At 42.6% G+C, this 18,595-nt stretch overlaps 3 protein-coding genes across 3 annotated transcripts; all 3 read left to right on the forward strand.

Moving 5' to 3' along the window:
• Window positions 1-2,217: 2,217 nt before the first annotated feature.
• LOC109732337 (CASP-like protein 4D1) lies at window positions 2,218-2,883 on the forward strand. Its single transcript, XM_020291517.1, has 3 exons — window positions 2,218-2,381; window positions 2,459-2,627; window positions 2,683-2,883. Exons 1-3 carry the CDS (start codon window positions 2,218-2,220, stop codon window positions 2,881-2,883), a joined length of 534 nt encoding a protein of 177 aa, XP_020147106.1.
• Window positions 2,884-14,484: 11,601 nt separating this feature from the next.
• Window positions 14,485-16,069, forward strand: LOC109732331 (disease resistance protein BAK6). Its single transcript, XM_020291513.3, has 6 exons — window positions 14,485-14,748; window positions 14,955-15,026; window positions 15,118-15,261; window positions 15,356-15,508; window positions 15,614-15,666; window positions 15,811-16,069. The coding sequence occupies exons 1-6, from the start codon at window positions 14,537-14,539 to the stop codon at window positions 15,867-15,869; spliced, it is 693 nt and encodes a 230-aa protein (XP_020147102.1). The 5' UTR covers window positions 14,485-14,536; the 3' UTR covers window positions 15,870-16,069.
• A 197-nt stretch (window positions 16,070-16,266) lies between these two features.
• Window positions 16,267-17,676, forward strand: LOC109732336 (uncharacterized). The gene is made up of 2 exons (XM_040402878.2): window positions 16,267-17,154; window positions 17,410-17,676. The coding sequence occupies exons 1-2, from the start codon at window positions 16,870-16,872 to the stop codon at window positions 17,566-17,568; spliced, it is 444 nt and encodes a 147-aa protein (XP_040258812.2). The 5' UTR covers window positions 16,267-16,869; the 3' UTR covers window positions 17,569-17,676.
• Window positions 17,677-18,595: the final 919 nt, after the last annotated feature.

Genomic DNA, 18,595 nt, shown 5'->3' on the forward strand with positions numbered 1-18,595 from the left:
AATGATCATTGCCTGGATATCGTCATGATTATTTCAAGTTCTATCAATTGCCCAACAGTAATTTGTTGACCCACCGTTTGCTATATTTCTTGACAGAAGCCACTAGTGAAATCCACGGCCCCCGGGTCTCTTCTTTAATATATTTTCCTTTGCGATCTATTTTATTTGATTTTATTTTCAGATCTATTAAACCAAAAATACAAAAATATCTTCCTGCACTTTATTTTATTTGGCGTTCGATCTACCAAATTATTACAACTCTCTCACGTTCGTTTGCCAATTTCTGGCGTCGTTACCCGAAAGGGATTGATGCCCTCTTTATCATGTCCGGTGGCGAGTATTTGTTAGTTGTGTGCAGGTGATGTTTACGTAGTGTTGCTTGGTTCTCCTACTGGTTCGATAACCTTGCTCTCATCACCGAGGGAAATACCTACCGTCGATGTGCTGCATCATCCCGTCCTCTTTGGGGAAATACCGACGTAGTCTTAGCAGACATCACACCTCCGACCAATAACCAATAGCGGAACCTGGATGCCTATATTGGCTTCTACATATTTTACGAAGATCTTTATCGGTCGAACTGTTATGATAACATACGTAATTCCCTTTGTCCATCGGTATGTTACTTGCCCGAGATTCGATCATCGGTATCTTCATACCTAGTTCAATCTCGTTACCGGCAAGTCTCTTTACTCGTTCCGTAATACATCACGTCGTGACTAACTCCTTGCAAGCTTATGATGTGTATTAGCGAGAGGGCCCAGGGATACCTCTACGACAATCGGAGTGACAAATCCTAATCTCGATCTATGCCAACTCAACAAATACCTTGGGAGATACTTGTAGAGCATCTTTATAATCACTCAGTTACGTTGTGACGTTTGATAGCACACAAGGCACTCCTCCGGTATCCGGGAGTTGCATAATTTCATAGTCGAAGGAATATGTATTTGACATGAAGAAAGCAATAGCAATAAAACTGAACGATAATAATGCTAAGCTAACGGATGGGTCTTGTCCATCACATGATTCTCGTAGATCTGGTTTGAACCGTCATGGTTCATGGTAACTTTTATCCCAAGCTAACTGATATTCAATTTTCACTACGCATGACTGAATTATTTCTTGCTAGCCAAGGGTTGCAACATGAATTTGTCAGTCCAGGAGGCTAGGGTATCTTCTTGATTGCCTTACCAAGGTGTGGTACATACATACTTGGCTGGCAAGAAGCACCAGTACGCCCACCCTGCATCGTGACGAGGCACATCAACATACCTTTGTAGCCATACTGTTTCATATCGGACATTATATTGTGCGATTGTCTACCCGATAACTCACGTGCGCGATCAATTTGCACCATACGATGCATAGCATGCAGTTTGTGATCCCTTGTAACCCATGCATAATCATTGCATGCCAAAGCCTATGGAGGGCACGTTTGCTCCCTAGTCCAGTCCTACCATATAGTCCCTTCGTTCCAAATTACGAAGTGTTAGGTTTTGTTAGGAAGCCTTTGACAAACAGTTGCACTATTATGATGTAAATTTTGTGATACAAATATTACCACAAATTATTTGAAATATACGAATCTAATAACATCAACTTCATGTCACCTAAAATACATACTAATAGTTGTACCAAATCAGTAGACGGTTGGTAATTTGGAACGGAGGGTGTACATATATAGGGTTTGACTCTGTCAAGCCACCCCGTCCATTCGTCCACCTCAGCTTCATCTCCAATTAATCATCTATCCTTTTCACCGCCCATACTATCATTCATGGATATATATAAAATGCTAGACATACTTAACATGTTACGTAAACCTACGTTTGTTTCCTTTCTCAACTAATCATCTCCCCCCTGAATTTCACGGGGTGGGCCTGACCCTATTTTTCTAAGTTAAATAAGAATTTTTATGTAGGTGTAGCAAAACTCATCATGGATAGTACAAATGTAAACTTTACGACCATCTCCGCCGAGCACCGATCCAGACAAGGACGTCCGTACGCGGGCACCAGGCCGGCTCCTCTTGGGCGATCAAAACAAGAAGCTGTGCGTGTTTCTGTGAGTGGGATGCTGTTGTTTGACGTCCAGATCAGCGCCGGCGCGCTAGCTCGCTCTATATGTATCCTTCCGATCAAGTGATCAACCACCATTGCAGCAGCAGAAGCTCGTAGCTCGCAAGATCACGTGCATCTGTGCCGATCGACAAAAATGGCGTCCTCGCGCCGCGCCCTGCCCGTGGCGACCCTGGCCCTCCGGGTCCTCGCACTGCTCCTCCTCGCGGCCTCCATCATCATCATCGCCACCGCTGAACTCCAGGACAGCATCTTCGAGCCTCAAGGCATCATCACGTTCAAAGATTTATACGCATACCAGTAAGAAAGATCCATGAGACTAAGTTTCACTTCTTTACTGGCCGGCGATGGAATCTCATTATCTGTTCGACTGTCAGGTACGTCCTGGCCGTGGGTGTCATCGGGTGCGCCTACAACCTGGTGGCGGCTTTGTTCGTGGCGATCAACGTCGCCGGGAGGAGGAAGATGGTCGGCGGCGGCGAGGCCGGCACCGTGCTCCTCATCTGCGCCGACGTCGTAAGTATCATCAACTCCAAGAAGTCCCATGTACGCACTGACTAGTGATTTGATTTCTCATTTGATTTTTGATGTTGAATTGAAGGTGTGCGCCGTGCTGGTCGCCACGGGAGGGGCGGTGGGCTTGGGTCTGACGGTCGAGGTCCAGCGGCGGCTCCGTGTTATCTTGGATTCCGTCTCCAAGACATTCTTCATCAGGGTTGACATCTCCTGCGGCGCGCTGTTGCTCGCATCCCTATGCATCGTGTTCATCGTCATGCTCTCCTCTTTCTCACTCACCAAGTAGCTAGCATCGGCCTGTCTGCTTTAGAAATTTGTTTAAATTTCTGGTGTTGCCAAGATTGAGGGTTTCAGTTCTTATCTGGTGGCCTACGGATGGGGTGTGGTCTAGCATGATCCCTGGCTGGGATGTACCTGGCCGTCGTGCCTGCAGTCTGTAAGTAGACTTTGGTCGAACTTGTTTGGCGTAGCTTTTGGTTCTAGTTGGTTGGCTGTAGCGGTAAAAGACCAGTTGATTTTGTTATATGAAAAATTGAAAATCGAAGAGGGTGGCCTCTATTTTCATTAGAAAAACCAAGTAGCTAGTGATATAGTTTTAGACTTCTTTTTTTTGCTGGCCATTGTTTTCGATGACGTAAAAAAGGGCCCTTTATCGTTTGTATTTTTGAAAGTTGTGTGATTTTTTTGTATGGAAAGATGTGTGAAACCGCTCACCCCTCACCACCCCCCCCCCCCCCCCCCCCCCCGGGAAAATTCCCACCCGAAATCTGCCTCCACGCCTTGGGCTATGGAATCTTGACGATTAAGTGTTACACCGATATTGTATATGAGGGCATATGTGTCAAATGTAGGGTGAATAAGCGATACAAAGACCTTGTTGAATCACTTTAACCGAGTGGCAGGGACGAGGCACATGATGTACCTACGTTCGAATCCTCAAGATGGTAAAAGCCCTTTGTCCTGCCTTTTAATGTGCATTCTTTCAAAAGATTACAAATGTTTGGTGGAAACTAATTTAGGGGAGATCTAAACTAGCACTGACATTATATATGGCTTGCTACAAGGGAGCTCCTTGACATAGACCAATATGACTCGCGTATCACAGGGTTTTTGCTCCAGCGCAAGTTCACTTGCACTCCTTTGAGTTGTCGTGGCCTCAGAGACATGAGCAATTTAGCATGCTTCCTCTTACCTCCTCTTTTCAGATGGTGGTAAGAAGGTAAGAGTTACTTGAAGCACTACTTATTGAAATCAACGGGTTAGATTTATTATACTCTTACCTCTCATGTCAAAAGAGGAGGTAAGAGGGAGCATGTTAAAATTAGCCCAGAGAAATCATATATGGTCCATATATCTTGACGTCAAGGCTTGATGATCTTCCATTTTCGACTTATAGACGACTCCAATTTAAGAAAAAAGATCCTTTGTCAGGTTTAAGCTCTGAATTATTTATAGTTTTTTTTTCTTATTCGGTAAAAGTCCTTGCCTTACAAGTTAGGGTACAAGTGTCGTAGAAGCTTCCTTCACATTCCCAATCACATACATGTATCTTATCATATTTTGTATGGATAAGATATGGCAAACTTTAGCATGGTTCCTTTTACCTTCCCTTTTCACATGAGAGGTAAGAGTACATAATAGATATGAGCCATTACTTTGATTAAGTAGTGGTCTGATAAACTCTAACCTTCTTACCTCCCATGTGAAAAGAGGAGGTAAGCGGGAGCATGTTAAAATTACTCATAAGATATTTATATGTGTACATATTCTAGCATATTTTTTAGTAGGAAGGGGTTGGTGGAGGGAGCCCCATGCATCTTTTCGGGAGCATAGTTCCACTCCTGACTAGTGCAGATCCTTAGCTATAAGCAAAGAAAAGAAGCTCCAGTGTGTAACTTCTTTGAGAGTACAATGATACTTCAAAAAATTAGGTCAACCATATAGATTTATTGCATAATGATTATGGGATACAAGCAATAGTTGGCGTGGAGGTGAGCCAAACATGGCGCCACTCTTTAGTATAACTTTATTAAGTAGTGATACAGTTTACATAGCATGGGGGCTCTAGCTCTGGTTCAAAATTTTGTCAAAAATTGTTGACCTCTAAAAGCCCAGCTCATGCATTTGGGCCCAGAATAACCAAGGCTAACATTAATACATCTTCATCTATTTGCAAGCTCACAAATAGGCAAGCAATTTCCCTAAAAATTAGGCAGGCATTAGCCGCAAATGCTATCTATCCCTCACTCCAACAGATACATAGTCCCCACATACAACGAGTGTCGTGCGGGCGGGCCCAATAAGCGCAAGTGGTTTTACTCTATCTTTTTGCGGCATCCTTGTACAAGAGTAGGTTGGTCGTATTTCTTCTCAGGTTGTTTTCTTCTACTTTCTCCGTCCCAAAATAGGTGGCATGTAAATTAAGTCAAAAGGTCAATGTTTTCTAACGTTGACCAAGTATATATACAAAAGTATGAACATAAACAATACCAAATCAATATCAATATCATCACCATAAGTTATATTTTCATAATATATTCATTCATTATTATAGTTGTTGATATCCTCTTCTATATATTTGATCAAAATAAGAAGTCATTTATTTTTTTACTGCCTTTATACGCCGAAAATACGAAGCTGAACATGCTTCCAGGAGCACCCACATGAATAGTAAATTCAGAAAACAATATTGGAAAAAATTAAAAAATCCTGAGATTTTAGGATATGAAAGTTACTCGACCATTCTACTCCCGTGTGAAGTTTCGTGATGTATTGGCATCCATGGTATTCTTTGTGAAGAAAATACAATAGGTTCCATACTATTCATCAAACAGTATTTGTAATATAGTTTTGATTTTCTCATTTTTTCCCAGATAACCACGGATGTGATTTCTTCTTGAAACTTCATACGTGAGTATACCGGTTGACTATCTATATTACAATAGAGTTTCAGATTTTTTTTTTACCTTTTCTAGTTTTTTTAATTTACTATTCATAAAGGGTGCACATGGAACCATGTTCAGCAAATCCGCGTCCCTTTATACGCCATCTACTTGGGGACAAAGGGAGTATTTTTCTTCTTTTTTCCTTTAATGTTTTTTATTTTTCATTTTCTACTTCTTTATTCATTTTTAGGCATGTTCTTTTTATGGTTTCATTGTTTCATCTTTTGTTATTCCCTTTTTTCTTTTTTAATAAATATAAATATGCGAGGAATAAAAAATCTAATTTTTATAGGTAAATATTTTCAAAAAATGGAGGACTTTTTTCAAATAGTGTTGAACAATTTCCATATATGTAAAATATTTTTTATTACTTGGGAAATTTCTGCATACATGAAGAATAATTTTTAAATACATAATGAGGGCATAAATACATTTAACATGTATTAAATAAAATTTAAAATTATTTTATAATATAAGGTACAATTTTTGGACGCTAAAGGGATAATGGACTGCCCACCTAAAAACGCCGCAGCGACCTGCGCACTCAATAAATAGGTGGCGACTATATCTTGCATATAGCGAGTTGTATCGTACGCTCGACTGAAGGAAATTCACGTCGCGTTTTAGCTGGGCCAGCCCACTTCTCCTTGCTCACTTCCGGATCGATTCGCTCACTCGCTGTTCTGGTTTTGGTCTAGTTCTTTTTGTTTTTTCTTCTATTTTTTCTTTTGCATTTTCATTTGTATCTTTGGTTTTCTTTGTATCTTCTCATTTTTTTTGTTTTCTCTCATTTTTTGTCCCATCATCGTTTCTTTGGTTTTTTATTTTCTTGTTTTCTCTTTCCTGGTCCCCACTAATTTTTTGCTTTTCTCTATTTCTCCGTTTTCTTGATTTTCCTTGTTTTTACTTTTTTGGTACTTATTTGTTTTCTTTGTGTCCTTTGTACATTTTTTATGCATCAGAAACATTTTTATATACATGAATAACATTTTGTTAAAACTTATATTTTTTCATCTCTACTTTTTCCATACAAATTGTAGATTTTTATATACATCGGGAATATTTTTCTGTACATGTTTAACATTTTAGAAATGCAAAATAAATGTTTTCTAACATATATTTTTATTTACTTTTTGCATAAACAATGTTCATTTTTTGTATACATCAACATTTTATATAGCAAGGGAAAGAGTAACTTGCAAGGAAGTAAGAGTTCAAGGTTTTGAAAATGCAAATACATGGGACACTGCGATATGTTTCACGTTGTTCGGATAGTTGGTGATATCTACTTCACGTTGATGGACTTTTGAAAAACAAATGGTTTCAAGATCACAAGGATCTCGATTGCATCACCAACTAAGTGACTGATGAAACGCAATCAGGCTATTACATAATGGCTTGCACCAAGAAGACTCACTAACGGGTAGGTCTCTGCATTTAGAACGCGATCTCTAAGCTTTGTATGAACTCTTGGTTCCATCACAACTTGATAACTGAAGCCTATGAAGTGACTCATAATTGTCTAGGTGGCACACACCCTCCAAGTATAACAACAAAATCCAAGTCACTCGGTGGTACTCCTCAAAACATCTTCCATCAAAGCTCTTCTCAAGAACTAATCAAATTTCTCTCTCACGCACACAAAGGTTATGAATGGTCTAAGAAGGGAGGAACACCAGGTAGGAGTTCAAGAATAAGGGTGGAGCTTGTGCTTCAAAGTAGAGAGGTAGTGTTCATGGAATCGCCAAAACAATCTTGCTTTATCTTCTCTTCTTGCTTGCAGCTCTCTTCTTCAAGGCTTAAACATGCAGTAGTTGGAATGGAGTGGAATGAGTTCAAGTTCTTGCCACACCAAGGGGTATCCAAGTCTATATATAGAGCTCGGCATAAATCTGAATATTGCCTTAAAAAATTAACTCCTCAAGAAGAACCGGAGAATAATCTCGGAATAGCGAACACTCTCAAAATTTGAATGGTCGTAGAAAATCATGTAAGCCTCAGAGAAAACATAGTACTGGGAGTACTAGGAAGGAAACTGACGAAGGTTCTTGACACAAAGTTGGATCTTTTCTTCGTTCTTGGAACTAGCTTGGAAGTACCATGCAAATCTGACTGTTTATCAGCAGGAATTTTGGAGGATTATAATCTTTAGGAATTTTCCTATGTTGGTCGTTTGATGCCCAGGGTTGAATTCTATAGGATTTTTTTCTAAATAATTATTCTTAGTATTGTATCCTATAAGAAAAAATATCCTATAGGAATTTTTCCTAATGAATCCGTGTACTGCATTTCATATAGGGAATCAAACATCCACTCCAACTTCTTTTAACAATTCCTTTGTTTTTCCCTGTCACCAAACACTCTTTGCTAATCCTATACGATATAAGTGGGCATGTCACTCCATTCATGTATCTTTTTCCTGTTCCTGCATTTAAAAATTTCTACGAAACGAAGAGAACCTCAAATTAGAAGAGAAGAGGTGACACAATTAAGCACTAATGCAGCCTACCAAACAACATATATGTTCTATACAACATTTCTCGTGCACCCATATCATGTAGTCCACCAAACACACATCTCAGCTCATCCTTGCACAGGATCAACCAGGCCGGGCTCACCCAGGAATTCCCATGTGATGCAGGCTAGAGCCATCCAGACAACCAAACATGTCCATAGTATATGACACTACAACAGGAGCATTTCCCTGGCTGTACATGATCTGAACTCAACCATCTCACAGTAGCCTGGAAAATGAGTGAGTGTAGTTGTTGAGGTGAGCAATTGGCAATAGAGCAGAGGACACAAGCATATATAGCCAAATCACTTTGGATAAAGAGGCATTAAGTCTCAGGTACGAACCAAATTCTAGGACTTGATCACAAAATTAACAGATGAATAACCAATGCAGTCATGAACCTTCCGTAGAGTAAACATGACTTATCCTTATAAAGGATGCACCTCCCATATAGTCTTCTTCAGGTAGCCTCCAAGCTATGTTATTGGGATAATATTGACTGCCATACTAAAGAGAACAAAGATGAGAGAGAGAGAGAGAGAGAGAGAGAGAGAGAGAGAGAGAGAGATGATGATGATGATGATGATGCGTTAGAGATGTGAATGGGGGGCATACAGAAACAAATCCTTAGTTGAAAAGAGAAATGACGCAAAAATAACCCAATGCTAGTAATTTTTGGGAGGAAAATATTCCACTAAACCATGATCGAGTATAATCAGAGCCATTTGCCATGTACATCATTGTATTGAAGGGCAGCTTGTGTTGTCCGATGAAGAACATTTTTTGGATAGACGTTGATATTAATGTCAAGACGATCCCTTCTAAGTGCACTCCACCTCTGCAATAACATCATGAAAAGAACTATCAAATATTAAGGATGCACATAAGAAAAGGAAGAAAAAAACAAAAGACATCACACTGGAATGTCATGTTGAGGCAAATAACGAGATCCTGCAACAGGTAAAGACATCTACTACCACAACATAATCACTCCAAAGAAGGTTACCTAAAAGTGACACTTTTAGAAAGGGTGTGAAATACAATGACCGTCGTCGTCGGATCCAGTCGTTGAAGACCATCAAGCTTATCACGCTGCAGAGCAAGCCCGAGCAAAACAAACTCCAAGCAAAGCCTTCAACCAGGAAAATGACATGTCAACACAATGTTGCCAGGTATAACGAAATATGGTCAGACCTAGGATTTTCACCCCGTAGTTCAAAACCTGGTACTCTAAGAGCACCATTAAACTGAATTGATGTTGTATTACCACGTCCACCTTCCAAGACGGAACCTCCAAACATCCTAGACTTTATAGCATTGAACATGAGATAGTAAGGTCTGATTGTTCATGTGTCTAGCCAAGGTATCTTCAAAACAACATGGCACTCCTTCGAACATAGCCGATGATGTGCGTAGACCTAACATGAACGGTAGCCATGCTTGCATAAGTTGGCTAACAAGAAGAGAAAAGAGTTGTCCGCCACTATCTGATAGGATGCCCACCGCCACACAAGTAGACCACCCACGGGGCTGCCACACACGAGGCCACTGGTGGTGCACACAAGAAGGCAGGCATGTCCGCCATCACCAACATCCCCATGATCATGTATCTTACGCCTTGGTTCTTTCGGGCCAGAGGATGTTTGTTAGCCACAACGATCGAGGTCGTCGAGGAGGGGGGAGAGGGAGGACGAACCGTTGTAGCATGATGCATCTCCGCACCGTCAATGTTGAGCCTCCCTGCTGCCACTGATGATGTGCCTCGTGATAACGCCCCGCCGTACAGATTGCAGTAGAGCCCGCCGCCACTATAAGCCGCATGGGCTTTGTGTAGGAGGGTGGGGGTGTTTTTACAGTAAGAATCTCGAGCCGGGATGAAAAATACATTACTAATCTGCTCTGTAGATTCACTAGTTGGCCTAGAGTTAATTTGTATGTTCTCAACAAGTACAGACGAGTGCTATTTCAAGCTTCATGGAAACATGCACAAATCACATCGTGTCAAAGCATATCCAATTGCTATTTCAAGCATATGGTAACTGACATTAGAAAACAAAGTATTTTTGTGTTTCTGGGGTTTTTTATTTTTTGGCACAAAGGATTAGCACAGAAATGATGAAAGATAATTGTCTCAATAAGATCTGTTTATTAACCTAAGCACCACACTTAAGTCAACAAACTAGGTCTAGAAGTCATATTCACTCCTAGATTAAGATGAAGTGGGTGTGAGACAAGATATAAAACACGAGTGTGCAACTCCTAGGCGCCTAACTAAAAATAGAGATCCTCACTTAAGGCGAGAAACTCGCTACTAAGCAACTTTTATTTGAGCGAGGTTTGAATTGGAAAAGTTTATCGGGCACTCGTTGATGAATTTATTCATGGTGAAGCAACCAAGTGGCTTGTGCGGGTCTTTATACGGTTGGCACCATACCGTACATGTCAACACATAAGGCCCAAACCCCTGCGAAAATAACTGAAAAAAGCATCGATTCGGTATACGACAGGGTTCATATACCAACCAAGAAAACAAAATGTAATTGCTAAAGAGAATTATTGGTCAGGGAGCTTCGAAGGTAAATAATAAAAATTAGGAAGCAAATAATCGGTGAAAAAAACACCTTGGTGACCTTAGACGTGGAAAATGAATCAATTGGAGGGTTTTCCTGCCTGGTACAAGCGGCGGTACGACCCAGTGTGGTCATACTAGATGCCATCGTTCATTCTGGTAGTCGACGCTGAGCGTCGTCCTTTGTTACCAGCGCCGATACGAGCACAAACACTCGTACCAGACGCTGTCTTTGAATCTGGAGGTTTCCATTTGTCAGGGTTGACTTCAGGTACGAGCACGGGTACGATCATGACCACACACCATCGATCGCTCTGTGCAGATGCTCTTGCATGACCGACAGTGCTACGACCGTAGGTATGAGCGCGAGCAATCATACCGTCGACTATCTTTCGTTCTGGACCTTCTGTTGCTCGCGGCCACGAGCGCGGGTATGACCGGGGCAGTCCTATCCTACGAAATTTGTAGCCGAAGCTCATATGGCAATTGGACCTACAATGCTCACAAGGTAAAGGGAACTTAAACATACCTTGAGCACAAAAATCCAGTGCCTCCAATTTATCACCCACTTCAATGCGTTTAAAAGAATAACGGTGTTGAGCATAGGTTTTTTTTTCTCTCTCTTTAATTTGTTTCCCTGCAGATACAGTGGTTCCTATAGAAGACATCTCAAAGAAATATATGTTTTTGGTACTTTTGGTTAACTAGCAACAACATAAATAAACTACATGCGAGGGGTAAATAATAACCAATCGATATGCTCCTCGGGAACGGCATCAGAAAGTGCTTGATGTCATGCGAGTGCATAGGGTTGTTGTATCACTTTCCGGATAAGTGAATGTCGATCCTACAGGGAGTGAATAGGATGGCACCATAAACCCCACAACTGCGTTGTCGCTTTTACGTAGTTCATACGCACTCAAACCGGAGTTTGGAAATAGCCTACTATGGTCGGTTGCTAGGTAGATGACTAAAAAGAGTGTTTAACTAAACTACAAGGAAGAAATTAGAGAGAACTAAACTAAGTGAAACGCTGCTTGAGTAGTAAACGTTCTCGAGGGATCCAGAGTCATCACCACAAGTATGATGAAGTTTGGCATTCACGTCATTACGACATAAGGTTCGGCTGTATGACGTGGCGAGCTAAGTTGAAATTAACCCCAAATTTCACTTTAGCCAATGGTTCTATGTGCCATTCATGTGTGCAAGCAAACCCAACCTCACAAGCTTGAAATATGCAGTGAGCATTAGGCCCATCCAACAATTTTAGAAAAATCTTTAAGGCCCCATGTGGATGTTATGACTTGGCGTGGGGAGTTTAGTACCAGCCCACTAGTGGATGAAGAGTTTAGCCCTTTAGAAGCAATCCGCTTCTACATGCCATTGGAGCATGAGAAGAGGGATGGTTCCCGTGCGCTCCTCCTCTGCCTCGCATCACGCGCGCATCGTGTTTTCTGAATGAGCCGAGCGTAAACCTATGTCATGTGTACCCTTATTTTTGCTGGTCAGAAACGGAGAGTCCATAACAGACGCGCCAGAAATCTGAGACGTCGGATCGTGGGATATTACCGACTCGGACATGGGTCCATCCCACATCTCCCTACTGGACCGTGCCTTTACAGTGGAGGCGTTGGCAACCATAGCTGCCACCCAAGATCAGATCATATCTGTTCTGCGTCCACGCGCACTGCCCATCGTCATTCCTCTCCCTGTTGTTGCCGCCAGCAATCCTATCCCATCCGTCGCATGTATGGCAAGCAGGCCTCCAGAACCCTGCTTCTTGAGATCTTGTACGGGGGAGAGCGATTAGGTTTTAGGAGAGCGTCTCTTACGCAATTTCTCACCGATGTTCGTCTATGTCCTCGTCGCCTTCGTCATCGCCATGTCCGCCTAAGTCAAGAGGAACGCTGCTGCTGTCACTTAGAAGAAGGCAGCTGAGGAGGCTGCCGCCACAACCGTCGTCACCGCCGCAGCTGCGAACCGGCCAACAAGAGGGTATAACTCGTTTATCCCGCTCCTGTTTATTTCCATGTTAACCGTACTAGCGTTATATGTACTCCCTCCGTTCCAAATTACTCGTCGTAGAAATGGATGTACGTAGAACTAAAATACATCTAGATACATCCATACCTGCGACAAGTAATTCGGAACGGAGGGAGTAGATGTGTATGCTATTTGTAATATATGTTCAATACAGTCAATGACATTTTCATGACTTATTCATGGATTAAATTAATCAAAAAATTATTAATATACTCAACACTCTCTTTCTCCCTCAAAATAGACTCATACAAATTCGTTCTCCAGCCAACTGATAAATAGCAAATGCCAATGCAAAAAATAAACTAACGAGCTTAGGTTGATTTTATGGATATTTCGTAAAAAAAACAATGGTAGCTAGGAAGAAGAAATGGCCCCTAGAATATATATATTCTTACTGCAAGACCTGGGCGCCGGCATGTGCCATTAGAAGCTTCTGTAGAAATCTTTGTGTTGCTTTGACGTGAAGTGGCCGGCAGCATCTTCCATCACAAAGTTAACCAAAGGATAAGCGTTTACTACATCACGACACAGATGATAATTGCTGTCATCTTCAAAGTTGATACTGCAGAATTCAGCCAAGAAGTCTTGTTACTCACAGTGGAAAATGCTGTTGACTGTTAGTTGCGTTTGGATAATTGACTCATATGGTCCAAGACAGCCGTGACGCTGTGAAAGCTGCCACTATGAATGAAAGGTTGAAAGAGATAGCATGTGCAAGACATTAATAAGTATACAATTAATCTGACTGCAAAATTCAGCATAGCTTTGGGGGTCAAAATTGGCGTCGAGGATTTATCACATTCAAAGCTCTCGAGTTTGACTTGACAGAATAACTGGCTCAGTAACATAATATAATACTCCCTCCGTTCCAAATTACTTATCGCGGTTTTAGTTCAAATTTGAACTAAAACCACGACAAGTAATTTGGAATGGAGGGAGTAGTTCCTAGGTTAGTTTTTTTTAACACAGTACATAGGCAGATGCTCATACATACGCACATACACTCATCCTTATGAACGCACACACGCACACTCTATCGCTATGAGCACCTCCGAGAGATTGAGCCGGCATATCCTCTTGAGATTGATGAAGTCGTCGCATATGCCTTCGTAGTTGACATGAACGTCTCCTCCCACTCAATGCAGATTGCCGGATAGGTAGGTCAGGTTAGGAGTTTTTTTTTTACTCCAGACCCTAGTTTAATTGTAAACTCTATGCGCGTTTTTGGCCTGGTCACGTGTCACTTAAACAACCTTGGAGCGCTGAAACAATCTCCCTACTGTTTCTTGAAACTTGTCTCTTCTAAGCTTCCCAATATATAGTTAGTTGGAGTACCAAAAATGTTGTTATTTCCGGATATGAAGAACGTATGAGCCACGGCCATTTGCAACAAAATTGTTCACTACGTCCCAAAAATCATGTACGTAGAAAGTTCTCTAATTGGCGCATCTTGGCCGGCCTGCCTGCTGGCCGCATGAATTGGTTGGTGGATGGTGTAGACTGTAGACCTGCTCCTGGCCACTGGATAGTCGCACACGAAATGCACCACTATTCCACCGGAGTTAGTTTGACTGAGTGGAATAGCGGGAGACCGATTGCGAAATAAATTATCTCGAGCGGAGGCTCCCATGCATGGACCATGGTGATCTACGATTCTTCCACAGATTCAGCCGGTCTTCACCAGCTGAACTTTCGTTGGTCAAAATTAGGACGAGAGGAGAAAATCCAAAGCCGGACCAGGAAAGTTCAAAGCTTCGGCCGGGCGGGACTCCGATCTGATTCTGATCGCATATAAAAGACCCGTCCCTCCGCTACCATTCTTCCATTGTACCCAACGCAACACACCTCAGGCTTCCTTCTTCCAGCAATGGCGGCTTTGACCGGGGCAGCGCTCCTCCTCGCCAGCCTCCTTGCTCTCGCAGCCATCACCAGCGGCAACACCGAAGGTGACATCCTCTACTCGCAAAGGCAGGCGTGGAAGGACCCCAACAACGTGCTGCAGAGCTGGGATCCGACGCTTGTCAACCCCTGCACTTGGTACCATGTCACCTGCAACAACGTTAACTCCGTCATCCGAGTGTATGCCGCTTCTCTTTTCTCCTCCCTGCTCTGAATTCTGAAAGTCCAAATTAGTTTCATTGTAGGAAGTTACTGCTCTGCTTGTCTGCAGTATGCACGATTATTTTAAACGTTCAGAAGACCTTTTTACTTGGACCTTTTCTACTCTCTCCGCAGAATATATAATTAAGAGGAGTCATAATTGTGTGTTCTTCCTCGCTGTGCAGGGACTTGGGGAATGCAGGCCTCTCAGGCGCCCTGGTTCCTGGACTGGGACGAATGGTGAACCTTCAGTACCTGTAAGTACTACTGCAGCTTGCTGCAGAGTGCAGCCCTGTCAAGTTACACTCAAAATTTCCTGCATAACGATCGATCTTCTCATCTTCATAGGGAGCTGTTTGGGAACAACATCAGTGGACCGATTCCAGCAACCCTCGGCAACCTGACACGCCTGGTCAGCCTTGATCTCTATGACAACCGTCTCACCGGCGCGATACCAGCCTCGCTCGGGAACATCGAGACGCTGCGTTTCCTGTAAGAATCTTCCTGCAGCGCTTTCAGATGACGTCATGCTAAAATGTCTGTTGTCTCCAATTGTTGAAAACAATTTCTTGGTGTCTATCTGCAGGAGGCTGCATGGGAACAAGCTTGCAGGTGGAATACCGGCGTCGTTGGGCCGTCTGAAGAAGCTTCAGGCCTTGGAGCTCCAGGAAAACATGCTGAGCGGCACGGTGCCGCGGGAGGTTCTCTCCCTTGTTCTTGTCGGGGACTTGACTGAGCTGTGAGTACTGAGTAGTGCGGTTTGTTTCACACCAGAAATTGCAGCCGCATTCTTCCTTCCTTCGGCCAGTGACTTCCACTTACAACATTTTTTATCTTCATGCAGTAACGTTGCAAAGAACAGTCTGGCCGGCACTGTCAAATCTTCTAAACCAAGAGGTAGGGATGCATATATTTGTGATCTGCAGCTCTTGACGGATTAAGTTCTGCAGTTCTTTTTTTTTCTGTGTGTGTACAATACATGTATAGGTTTGGCGCTTTAATTTGTGCTAACAAGAATTTTCCAATTGACAACATTTGCAGTAGCTACTGTCATCCAGGACACGCTCAAGACTACACGTCTACACGCTGAGCAGCACTGACAACCTGAACTTTTGTAAGAATAAACTGAATGTTTTTTCCTTCTGAAACTGCTGGGAGAGGCTGTAGCCTTCTATCCCGTTAAGTGTCCGGAATTTAACTCCATTTCTAGAGAGAAAAAGGGGAAAGGCGTAAGGTAGTTGAATGCACTGTAATCAGTGTGACTTCGTAATAATGAATCTTTCTCTGCACCTTTAGTGCATATGCAGTGTTATCGGTTTGGCATATTCATATCTACCGTATGTCGTCGATCGTTGTTTTCATCGCTTTCGGGTTTTATTTTTATTTTTTTCTACCGCCTAGGTATAGCTTCATTCTTGAATGACTTTGCTATTTGCCGGCATGATACTTTGTGTGCGTGTGTTTCATGTTGGTTGTGTGTATCATAGTTATGCAGAGGCCGGATGTGTACTCACTATAATTGTACCGCTTGATGCTAGATTTGGAGTCAATAAAAAACACCCTTTATCGAAAAAATATCTCAGGAGAGGGAGAGTATAGAAACCCTTGACACAGATGGCTCGGTAACTCCATTCCATGCGGTTTCCCTTCCTGTGTGCGAAAAGGGAGCATGTGATGGCCATTAGTGTTTTTGATGGCTCGAAAATTGTCTCTGAACCTGCTTATTCCAAATGATTATGACTTAGAGCCATCTGAAATAACCACTATTATCAATGGTTTTTGTTTGAAGACGTCTAGAATAATTATCATTGTATCGAAAGAGTGAGTCACAACTATGGCATGTAACAATGATAATTAGGCGCAGCCACGGGCCAAGCATTGGCTTTTGTTTGAAGACGTCTACAATAATTATCGAGTAAATAGCATAAAACTATCACTTTTCGTGCTAGGGTTCCAAAAAACCACCACTTTTTTGTCCGTGACTGATACCTACCACTTTTCTCGTGGGCTGTCTCAAAAAACCCAAATCGCGCGTTGCTAGCGTTTTAAACCGTTTTCTGACGGTCCGGGCCCGCCTGTCAGGCCACGTCAGCGCCGCGCATGACGGAGAGGCCGGTAACGGCCGTTACTCGGACCGACCGGTGCGGTCGGACCGCACCCGCTCGTGCGCTCATTAAGTGGTCTCCCTCCCTCTCACTGTGCTCCCCTGCCCGCACTCATTCCTCTGCTCTCACTCTCACTCTCTCGCTCCTCTCCTCTCTGCTCTTCGACGCCGGCGGCGACTTGCGCTGTGGAAGCTCCACCGCCGCCATGCCTTCCTGGAATGACGGGGATACAAGCTCAGAGGATGAGTGCGACATCACAAGCATGGACATGGCTCTTTGGGTAAGTTTTTCGATCTGCTGAGCTAGGGTTAGGGTTCATCTAGGAGCTAGATTAGGTTAGTGTTCATCTTGGTGAGCTAGGGTAAGCTTTGGTTACTGTTATTTAGTAGGCAGGGTTATGGTTGCTGTTTGAGCTATGTTTATGTATGCTTGAAAAGTAGGGTTTGGGTTAGGGTTCTTGCTGGATTTGGGAATTAATTTGTGATCTATGTCTGGTTCTGTGAGCTAAGGTGATTTTGTTGATGTGTTCATGCAGGAGACCCCTGACACCACCGTGGAGCCTCTTTTCTGTGGCCAGCTGGAGCTTTCTGAACCCACCTGCATGATGCACCACATGAGGCCAATTAAGTGTGTGGCCTTTGAAGGAACCTTAACTGGAAGGCGTTTCTATGGTTGTCCAGTGCAGCAGGAATAGTACCTTAATTGGAATCATTTTCTTCTGAACCCACACATGTATTTACAAGGATGACAAGTTGCTGTTCTGAACCCACACAGTATTATGTTAACAAGTTGCTCTTCTGAACCTACACTGTATTATTTAGGATGAACTGCAATATGCCTTGTATTAAGGTATTGATGGATATGGTTACTATCAAAAATGCTTATGTATAGGAAGCATATATCTGTGAATGTACTTGTACAAGCAGGTTGGGTTTCAGTTATAGTTTGAGTTATATTAAACAACATATTCAGTTTACTTAAGCCTCACCTTTAGTTTCTTAGTCTGTTATGATTTGTTGTTATGAATTTGAGTGCACTTAGTGATGTATATTTCAATTTCCAAATGCAGAGTGAAGGTGTTAACTGTGGTGTTACTGAGTGGGTTGACAAGCCCTGGCATCCAATTCTTCAGAATTGCTTGTCCAGGCTGTGGGACATGTACCATGAACAGAATTGTGGCAGGGTAGTTGATAAGCAGAAGTATGAGAAGCATTTGGCCAAGCTTAAGACTGAAAATGGCAAGCTGTGCATTGAGTACACAAAGCTTGTCCAAGATGTATCCAAGATGTTCGATTGGCAGGATGGTAGGGTAGGCCACATGAATAACCAGAAGGCAGTTGAGGAGGAAGAATTTGAGAAGAAGAAGAAAGACGTAGAAGAGAGGGCTAGGTTGGAGGTTCAGATGGAGAAGCTCAAACTTGCCAAGGAACAGAGGTGCATTTTACAGAGTCAAGCTGACATTATCAAGAAAACCAGGAAGGCAAAGAAGGAGGTTGAACAGGAGAGAGATTTGCTTAAGATAGAGAAGGCCAAGCTTGAGCATGTGGTGAATGAGCTGCTGAGTGATGGGCATGCAAGCAAGGAGAAACTTGAGAAAATCAAGGCCATCCTTGATTCATGAAGTGTGTTCTGCAGATGGTGAAGTACATCCAAGGCCTTTATAAGTATGTGGCCTAACAATCTGATGTGAAGATATGGGGTGTACATTTTGGGGAATGTGA

The sequence above is a fragment of the Aegilops tauschii genome, chromosome 3 (genome assembly GCF_002575655.3).
Source record: "Aegilops tauschii subsp. strangulata cultivar AL8/78 chromosome 3, Aet v6.0, whole genome shotgun sequence".
Lineage (NCBI taxonomy): Eukaryota > Viridiplantae > Streptophyta > Magnoliopsida > Poales > Poaceae > Aegilops > Aegilops tauschii.